The sequence below is a fragment of the Heptranchias perlo genome, chromosome 39 (genome assembly GCF_035084215.1).
Source record: "Heptranchias perlo isolate sHepPer1 chromosome 39, sHepPer1.hap1, whole genome shotgun sequence".
Taxonomy (NCBI): Eukaryota; Metazoa; Chordata; class Chondrichthyes; order Hexanchiformes; family Hexanchidae; genus Heptranchias; species Heptranchias perlo.
This window is the reverse complement of record NC_090363.1, coordinates 5727608-5737616: the sequence shown is the minus strand read 5'-3', so window position 1 is coordinate 5737616 and position 10009 is coordinate 5727608. Positions and strand designations below refer to the sequence as shown.

The 10009-nt window shown below is 47.0% G+C and overlaps 1 protein-coding gene across 2 annotated transcripts; it reads left to right on the top strand.

Moving 5' to 3' along the window:
• Nucleotides 1–646: 646 nt before the first annotated feature.
• LOC137305155 (CCN family member 1-like) lies at nucleotides 647–10009 on the top strand. 2 transcript variants are annotated; one of them, XM_067973959.1, is made up of 6 exons: nucleotides 647–871; nucleotides 1027–1208; nucleotides 3251–3455; nucleotides 4669–4980; nucleotides 6734–6936; nucleotides 8903–10009. In XM_067973959.1, the coding sequence occupies exons 2-6, from the start codon at nucleotides 1104–1106 to the stop codon at nucleotides 9251–9253; spliced, it is 1176 nt and encodes a 391-aa protein (XP_067830060.1). In that variant the 5' UTR covers nucleotides 647–871; nucleotides 1027–1103; the 3' UTR covers nucleotides 9254–10009. The 2 variants fall into 2 exon arrangements, with proteins under 2 accessions (XP_067830060.1, XP_067830061.1); XM_067973960.1 differs by having other exon boundaries at nucleotides 1024–1208.

The following is a 10009-nucleotide window of genomic DNA, read 5'->3' as shown; positions in this document are numbered from 1 at the left end:
ACAGGGAATGGCATAAATGACAAAGGACTCAAGGTTGGTGTCTATACTCTCAAGTCGTAGAAGAATGGGCAGGGGTGGATTAATCTAGGGTGGCCCAGCTTCCTTCTGTTAGCTTGCCCCCTCCTCACCCTTCCTTGCTCGTCAGTCATGACTCAGTTGTTAGCACGCTCGCCTCTGAGTCAGAAGGTTGTGGGTTCAAGTCCCCCACTCTGGGGATCTAAGCATGTAACTGAGGGGAGTGCTGCACCGTTGGAGGAGATGTGGACATAAAAGATCCCACGGCACTATTTCAAAGAAGAGCAGGGGGAGTTCTCCCTGGTGTCCTGGCCAATATTGATCCCTTGACCAACATCACTAAAAACAGATTTGCTCGTTTGTGGGATCTTGCTGTGGGCAAATTGGGTGTTGCGTTTTCTTATATGGCAAGAGCCACTGCAAAAAAAGGTATTTAATTGGCTGTAAAAGGTTTTTGGGGCATCCTGAGGTCGTGAATGGCGCTATATAAATGCAAATTCGTTCGTTTTAGGCAACAGGCCAGTCCTCAGTGTCCAGCTGTGAGCCGCTTCCAGGAACGATTCTTACAAGCTGACCGCAGTGATGTCAAAGGCTCCAGGAATTGCAACCGCTGGTTTATCTTTCCAAGCAGTTTATCTGACAAGCAAAGGGTGCATTTTAAGAAAAACACACACACACAACCCAGAGGAAACACTGTGGGCACTTAGAAAAGGCGAAGGAGCATCACTCCTTAACACGGGAAAGACCTGAAATGGGTCTTTTGTTGTTCATGCTAGGATTCGACTGCAATCACTAATTTTCCGCCACGACGGATAGCAGGTCAATTCCAGCGAATTCCTTAACTGGGAACCACCAGGTTAGTCTTCTGAAGGGTTTTACAGATTAAAAATGACTAAAACTCAATTCCACATTCCTGAATTTTTTTTTTAAGACTCAGAATAACTTTGCTGTTGAGGTAAATCTGCCAATGTGTGACTTCTCCCCCTAATTTTTGTTTCTCTTTTGAAGCAGAATAACTTGAAACTTTCCGGCTCTTACTCGGCTCGCAACTCCGACACGGTTCTCCCGTTGCCCGGGCTCAGACAGCGATGGGCTCCAGAAAGGCGAGGGAGGCGTTTGGTTGGGGACTGGACAGCCATCGGGCACTGTGGTTTGCGCTTGTTCTGCTGGGCAGTTCGTGCCTGGTTGAAACGGTAAGACAAGGAGCTGCACGGTCTGTTTGTTTCATTAGCTGCAACACCTGGGAGTGAGTTATATTGAGAATAACATATACTGGGGCGTGAGCGGTCAGTGAGAGCTTTCCTGCGACTCAGTGTTTTGTGCTCTGACTTGCTGGAAGTGTTTATAGCAACTGGGCATCAGCGAACCTCAGCATCAGCAAGTCTATCTCTTTAACCAATTAAAGATTTAAGGATTGAGAAAGAAACAGAGGAACTGACCAGATGGAAATAGGGCGAATTGCAATCAAATCAGGTACTGAAAGAGAAATAAAGAGAAGGAAAGAAAGATTGGCTTAAGAGAAAAAGTAAGAAAAAAAATTAAATTTGACATTTTTAAAACCACCTCCAGGTGACCACGTGCAGTTTAAATTGTTCCCGTTCTGGGTACGGAGAGGCTGACTGGTGTTGCATTAACAATTATCATGTCCTTAAAAAGGTACTTACGCTGTTAAGTTCCAGCCCTAACTTTCTGCAAGTGATTAATGTGCAAATCCAGCAAGTTCTTAAAAGTAATGGGGAGGCTGAGGGCGAGACGAAGCAGTGAGTGGTGTAAATCGACCAGCAAGTTCTGGTGATTGGCCACTCACGGTGTATCTCTTAATCCCCTGAACTAGCTGGCCGATTTGTGCATTAACAACAGTGTGTGTCCTTAACACTGCGTTATTTTTCCGGCGAGTCCCAGCCCATTGAGAATGACAGCTGCTGGGAGTGAGTTATATCGAGAATGAGACGTACTGGGAATGTTATAGAGAGAGTAACAGGTACTGGCAGAAATCTATCGATCTCAGGTTTAATATTATTAATTGAGCTCGCATCTACTGCCTTTTTGTGGGAGAGAGTTCCACACTTCTACCTCCCTTTGTGTAAAGAAGTGTTTCCTAACTTCTCCCCTGAATGGCCTGGCTCTGATTTTAACGTTATGTCCCCTTGTCCTAGACTCCCCCACCAGCGGAAAAAGTTTCTCTCTATCCACCCTATCAATTCCTTTCTAAATCCTAAAAACCTCAATCAAATCACCTCTTAACCTTCTATATTCCGGGGAATACAAGCCTTGCTTCCCTTTATAGTCTAGTCCTCTAGATATCCCTACGACTGGGACTATTGTATGGAGCGAAACCAGGGGAGGTGAATAAAATCAGCCAACATTATTATCCAGTGTTTCTTACTGGAAAGGATCCATATAAGTTAGTGAGGGGATTGTGATTAACTGTGGTCCCTACGTGGTCAAATGTCCTGCCGATACTCACTGTCTGGTCTCACCTTGGAGGAGACGTCATCTGGCAGGATATGGGGAGGCCACCAGCTCCTTTGTGTTAATTGAGTCCATGTGATTTATATCGATTAGTGTTAATTGTATTCAGGTGGTGCGTATCAAATACGAACTCTCTTGTATTCCATTTATAAGAGAGCTGATCTAGGGTGTGAGGCGGGTGTAATGTGGAGCTCTGTGAATAAAGGCTTGGAAGCAACTGAAGACCAGGCTCTAGTATTCTCCCCTTCACCAATTTATAACACTTTGAAATTGTGGCACAGGAGGTCCAGCGGGTAGCACTCTGGCCTCTGAGTCAGAAGGTCGAGGGTTCTAGTCCAGAGGCTCGCGCACGAAATCCAGGCTGACGCTTCCAGTGCCAGTACTGAGGGAGTGCTGCACGTCTTTCAGATGAGACGTTAAACCGAGGCCCTGTCTACCTCCTCAGGTAGATGTAAAAGATCCCACAGGCGCTATTTCAAAGAAGAGTAGGAGAGTTCTCCCTGGGCCAATATTTATCCCTCAACCAACATCACTAAAAAACAGGTTACCTGGTCATTATCTCATTGCTGTTTGTGGGAGCTTGCTGTGCACAAATTGGCTGCCACGTTTCCTACATTACAACAGTGACTACACTTCAAAGAAAGTACTTAATTGGCTGTAAAACGCTTTGGGATGTTCTGAGGCTGTGAAAGGCGCTAAATAAATGCAAGTCTTTCTCAGACGAAGAGAGGCGGAAAGAAACTATAATGTAATCTATTTACAGGCTGCCTGTCCTCTGGAGTGTCACTGCCCAAAATCCCCGCCGTGCCCTCCAGGGGTGAGCCTGGTTCTGGACGGCTGTGGGTGTTGCCGAGTTTGTGCCCGACGGTTTAACGAGGACTGTAGTGCGCTGCGACCCTGCGACCACACCCGAGGGCTCCGCTGCCAACTCGGGGCGGAACGGAACGCCACCCGCGGAATCTGCAGAGGTGAGGGGAAAGGGCCCCCTGGGCTTAGGCCCGGGCATCAAGGGCATTTACACAACACATCAATGGGCATCGAGAGCGTTTACACAACACGTCGCTGGGGGTCGAGGGCATTTACACAACACGTCGCTGGGGGTCGAGGGCATTTACACAACACATCACTGGGGGTCGAGGGCATTTACACAACACATCGCTGGGCATCGCGGGTGTTTACACAACACATCGATGGGCATCGAGAGCGTTTACACAACACATCACTAGGGGTCGAGGGCATTTACACAACACATCACTGGGGGTCGAGGGCATTTACACAACACATCACTGGGGGTCGAGGGCATTTACACAACACATCGCTGGGGGTCGAGGGCATTTACACAACACGTCGCTGGGGGTCGAGGGCATTTACACAACACATCGCTGGGCATCGAGAGCATTTACACAACACATCGCTGGGCATCGAGAGCGTTTACACAACACATCAATGGGCATCGAGGGCGTTTACACAACACATCACTGGGGGTCGAGGGCATTTACACAACACATCGCTGGGCATCACGGGTGTTTACACAACACATCACTGGGGGTTGAGGGCATTTACACAACACATTGCTGGGCATCGCAGGTGTTTACACAATACATCACTAGGCATTGGGTGAATTTACACAACACATCGATGGGGATGGAGGGCATTTACTCAACACCTCACTGGTCATCAAGGGCATTTACACAATACCTCATTGGGGGTCGAAGGCATTTACACAACACATCAACTGGAATCGAGGGCATTTACACAACACATCACTGGGCATACACACACAAATACACACTCACATACACAAATATACTCGCACAAATATACACGCACAAACAATATACACACAAAAATACACAGCTAAATATACTCATAGATGCACACACAAATATACATACACAAATATACATACAAATACAGACACACACAAATACACAAGTAAATATACATACACAAATACACTCACACACAAATATATATACACCAAATTTTCTGCTGACTTCAATGGAAAGGAAAATCAGGCAGAGTGTATAATGGGCAGCCTGTTTGACATCGCCTGTTTTACACTCTCGCCCACAGTTAAAATTACCCCCACTTGAAACTCGTACGCTATAATCATTTTTCCAATGCTCTAAAGATGTTGAATTAGTGACTTTTCCCCACACTGTTTCCTCCCTGTTGCAGCCAGCACCCCAGGGCGTCCTTGTATGATGAACGGCAAAGTCTACCAGCACGGAGAGGTCTTCAAGCAGACCTGCCGGCTCCAGTGCTCCTGCAAGGACGGCAGGTCCGACTGCTTCCCCCTCTGCCCCTCGCACCTATCCAACCCGCCCGTGTCCTGCGCAGACCCTCAGCCAGTCAAGGTACCTGGGACGTGCTGCGAGAGATGGAAGTGCGGATCAAGGTACACCCAAGGCAAGGGGCTGAGAACGAACAAGAGGAAGGGAACGATCGTGTCCGCTGGTCAGGTGACCAAGCAGTGGGAAGCATTCCATAGTAAGTTGGGATGTATGAGGAAAAGAGCAAGAGGGACTTCTCTGCACCTCCTTTGTGTCAAACCCTTCTTTTTTTCCCTCACAATTCCTAATCTATCCCAGGACATGAACACTGTCGTCATACCTGAGGGTTGCATCTCACTCGCACTCTGAGATGGGATGCAAGATAAAGCCTAGAATCATGGAATCTTACAGCACAGAAGGAGGCCATTCAGCCCATCGTGCCTGTGCCGGCTCTTTGAAAGAGCTATCCAATTAGCCCCACTCCCCCCTGCTCTTTTCCCCCACATGGCTCCTTTACAAGTATATAAGCCAATTCCCTTTTGAAAGTTACTATTGAATCTGCTTCCACCGCCCTTTCAGGCAGCGCATTCCAGATCATAACAACTCGCTGCGTTAAAAAAAAAGTGTCTCCTCATCTCCCACCTCTGGTCCTTTTGCCAATTATCTTAAATCTGTGTCCTTCAGTTATTGACCCTCCTGCCATTGGAAACAGTTTCTCCCCATCTACTCTATCAAAACTCTTCATAATTTTGAAAACCTCTATTAAATCTGCCCTTAACCTTCTCTTCTCTAAGGAGAACACCCCCAGCTTCTCCAGTCTCTCCTCATAACTGAAGTTTCTCATCCCTGGTACCATTCTAGTAAATCGCCTCTGCAACCTCTCTACGGCCTTCACATCCTTCCTAAAGTGTGGTGCCCAGAATTGAACACAATACTCCAACTGAGGCCTAACCAGTGATTTGTAAAGGGTTAGCATAACTCCCTTGGTTTTGTACTCTAGGCTTCTGTTTACAAAGTCAAGGATCCTCTATGCCTTTTGAACGGCCTTATCAACTTGTCCTGCCAGCTTCTCTCTGATATTCTTCCCTCGTCTCTAGCCTCCAAACACTCTCTCCATCGCAATCTTCCTTCATCTGTTCCTGTTTCGTTAATAAATTGCCCGTGGTGTTGTCTGCAGTCAGTTGATGAAGATAAGTTCAAAATGGCAATGAAGTTGGGAAGGAGACTCGTGCTGGGAATTTTCCTCGCCGTTCCTCCTACTCCGCCGCCATTATTTCCGTGGAAGTTCAGCGGAAACCCCGTTTACGGCGTGGGTAAACTTCTGGTGAACTCTCACCACGTCCTTGGGGGCTGATCGGGAGAACGCCCCGGCATCGGGAACTCTCTCCACAGCACCACCTACTGGCCAGAGACTGCAACTACATTGTTACAGGCAACTGTTTACATAGATTTCCATTCTAAAGGGATCATTTTAACCTACCTACTCCCCCCCTCCCCACCTCTCAGCGGGAACAGGGCGGTTTCGGGCCAGATGCCCGTTTTACACCTAATTTTACTCTCCATTAAAGTCGATAGAGTATAAAATCGAGCAGGGCGTAAAATGAACATCTGACCCAAATCGTCCCATTTCACGCCAGGTGCGATAGGTAAAAATTACGCCCTTAATGTTTACGCAGCGAGTTTCAATGTTAAATGTTGACACAAAAATATACGTGAGAGTGCTTGTGTGCACGTCTGTGAGAGAGTGTGTATATGTGTGCGCTTCTGTATATGTGTGTGAGGATGTACATGCGTGTGCGAGTATGTACGTAAGCAGACCATGTAGTTGTATGTGTATAGCTGTGTTTTTGTGAATGTGTCTATATAGCATGAGAGCCTGTGTGTCTGTATGAGTGTGTGTGTGTGTGTGTGTGTGTATACTGTACATACATTTAACTGCTTTTGATGGATTTGATTTTTGCCTGCTCTAGAGCTGAGAGGCCAATTCAAGATTCAAAGGTCCAAGGATTCTGGTTGTCGAGTCAAGAGCACGGTGTGGTCAGCCTGCTCCCAGACCTGTGGCATGGGTATCTCCACCAGACTGAGCACCAACAATACATGGTGTCAACCAAAACAGGAGACCAGGCTCTGCCAGGTCCGACTCTGCAATAAACTCAATGATGTCCATCTCAAGGTTAGTCTCATTACAAGGGGACTGGAGGTGCCTACTAAAGATCCAATTGAACTGAACTGTAATTTTTACGGAATAAAATATACTTATCCTGATCAATGTGAAAGTCAGCACTTTAATGTGTTGTTCTAGATCAATGCAATAGGCTGCAGTGTAATAAATAGTTCTAGATCAAAGAGATACCTTAAACTGTAATTTATTGTTCTGGATTAGTGTGATTCCTCACAGTATAATATAATTCTAGATCAATGCGACAGTCTGCACTACTCTGTATTGTTCTAAATCAATGCGATACCATGCAGTATAATGACCAGTTCTAGATCAGAGAGATACTCTAAACTGTAATTTATTGTGCTATATTAGTGTGATACCCCATGGTATAACATAGGCCTCAATCAATTTAATAGCCTGCACTATAACTCATTGTGCTAGATCAATGTGACCGCCTGCAACTATAACTCATTGTTCTAGATCAATGTGACCACCTGCACTATAACTCATTGTTCTAGATCAATGTGACCGCCTGCACTATAACTCATTGTGCTAGATCAATGTGACCGCCTGCACTATAACTCATTGTGCTAGATCAATGTGACCACCTGCACTATAACTCATTGTTCTAGATCAATGTGACCGCCTGCACTATAACTTATTGATCTAGATCAATGTGACAGCCTGCACTATAACTCATTGTTCAAGATCAATGTGACCACCTGCACTATAACTAATTGTTCAAGATCAATGTGACCGCCTGCACTATAACTAATTGTTCAAGATCAATGTGACCGCCTACACTATAACTCATTGTTCTAGATCAATGTGACCGCCTGCACTATAACTAATTGTTCAAGATCAATGTGACCGCCTGCACTATAACTCATTGTTCTAGATCAATGTGACCGCCTGCACTATAACTCATTGCTCTAGATCAATGTGACACCCTACAGTATGACATGCTGTTGTAGACTGATATGGTATAATATATGGTTCTAGATTGGTATAGACTCCTGCTATTTAATGTAATGTTCTAGCTGAATGTTTGCTTCAGAATAACTGATATAAAGCGCATGGATCGGGAACATGCAGTGTGCCTGAGTGAGTTAGAGCACTGCCCATTCACCTCTAGGGCCTGCGTGTCTGTCTAGCCTGGATTGATGGGATGTAAGTCTCTTCTTTCTACCAGCTATGACGGCCCAAACCGGACAGGTCTCTCAAGCCTAGGGAGCACGAGTCCACGGCGCAAAACTGCCCCGAATTCAGGATTAAATCGGTCGGCGAAATGCCGGCATCTGCTTTCGATGGTGTGGCAAGTAAGCGAGCTCACTGTACGAGGTTCTCAAGGCCTTTTCTACCCCATGTGGCTCCTTTGGAGAACCAGCGGATTGGGCTGACGGAGGGCCGCAGTGCCACCTGCTGGGCAAAAATGGCACTGTCCACACAAAGCAACACAGATACAACAACAACAACTTGCATTTATATAGCGCCTTTAACGGAGTGAAACGTCCCAAGGCGCTTTGCAGGAGCGATTATCAGACAAAATTTGACACTGAGACACATAGGGAGATGTATGAACAGGTGACCAAAAGCTTGATCCAAGAGATAGGTTTTAAGGAGTGACATAAAGGAGGGGAGAGAGAGAGAGGTGGAGAGGTTTAGGGAGGGAATTTCAGAGCGTAGGGCCTAGGCAGCTGAAGGCACGGCCGCCAATGGTGGAGCGATGGAAATCGGGGACTCGCAAGAAGCCAGAATTGCAGGAGCGCAGAGATCTCGGAGGGTTGTAGGTCTGGAGGAGGCTACAGAGATAGGGAGAGGGGGCGAGGTGACAGAGGGATTTGAAAGCAAGGATGAGCAATTTTTGGGTTGGGGGGTGGGAGGGGTGGGGCGGGAGGAAGGATGGAATCATTCCTGCAGGTTGCGAGTGACAGATTCCCCAGTGACTCATGCGCAGCGATTTATTTATGTGTTTCAGAAAGGCACGATGTGTCTGAGGACCGAGAAGGAGAAGAAGCCTAGGCCCTTTGTTTATGGAGGATGCACCAGCCTGAGGAAGTACAAGCCCAAGTATTGTGGCTTCTGCACGGACGGGCACTGCTGTCAGCCCTCTGAGACGAGGACCACCAAGGTGCGTTTCCGCTGCGGGGTCAGAGGCACCTTCGTCAAAGACGTGATGAAGATCATGAGGTGCGATTGCAGCTGGCACTGTGGGCCGGTCAGCGCCAGCTACGGGTCGAGCGAAGGCGGGCCCAACGAGTCTACCAACTGGAAGAGCTCCGTCCACGGCGGGCTGAAGGGCGCCAAGGGGACCCATCACAACCTGTAAAGCTAGCTGGCTGCCAGGACCGACGTTGCCCCCCCCACCCCACCCTGGGCGGCCCAGGTCTCCAGTAAGCGCTGTAAGCCGGACAGTGGCAACCCGCCCTCTTCCTGGGAGGACCTTTCCGCTGCAATATCGCTCTGCTGTATCGCTGCTCTGCCCCAGTTCATCGTAGCTGTCAGTGTTAGGATCAACTCTTATCCTTTTAAATCTGTAGAAGCTAGAGAGAGTGATGTATCCGACAATTAAATACATCTATTATTGTTTCAAAAAAACATTCGCCTTAAGACTACATACACAGCAGTACACGCCATCCTAAGTCTAGAGACCTCTCGTGTTAAAGTACTTCCCTGGGGAATTGTGAGCGATGCCTAGCCAGGCTTGTTCACGCTAGCTGGCCTCGACACTAGCCAAAGTTCCTAACTGAGTGAAACGTCGGAGCTCTTTCATACCATGTTAAAAAAAAAATCGAACCTTCATTGCCTAATTCTCGCTGAGTTTAACTTTGCTGGGTGCATTATGACCCTTAGGTCATCGAACAGATTGCTGGACAGGCAAATGTAGGAGGAGGGGCCTCATCCTGGTCACTATCTTGTTCCATTGTCCAAAGTTTCATCCTTCTCCAATGTTATCAGTGTCAATTGTGATCAAAAGATTTGCAAGAATATTGTTTTAACCATTTCTGCCTCCTCATGTGGTTGAACCATAATTGCTGTATTAGCTGTTCAGTCTTTGTTCCATATTAAAAACAATGTAAAAATA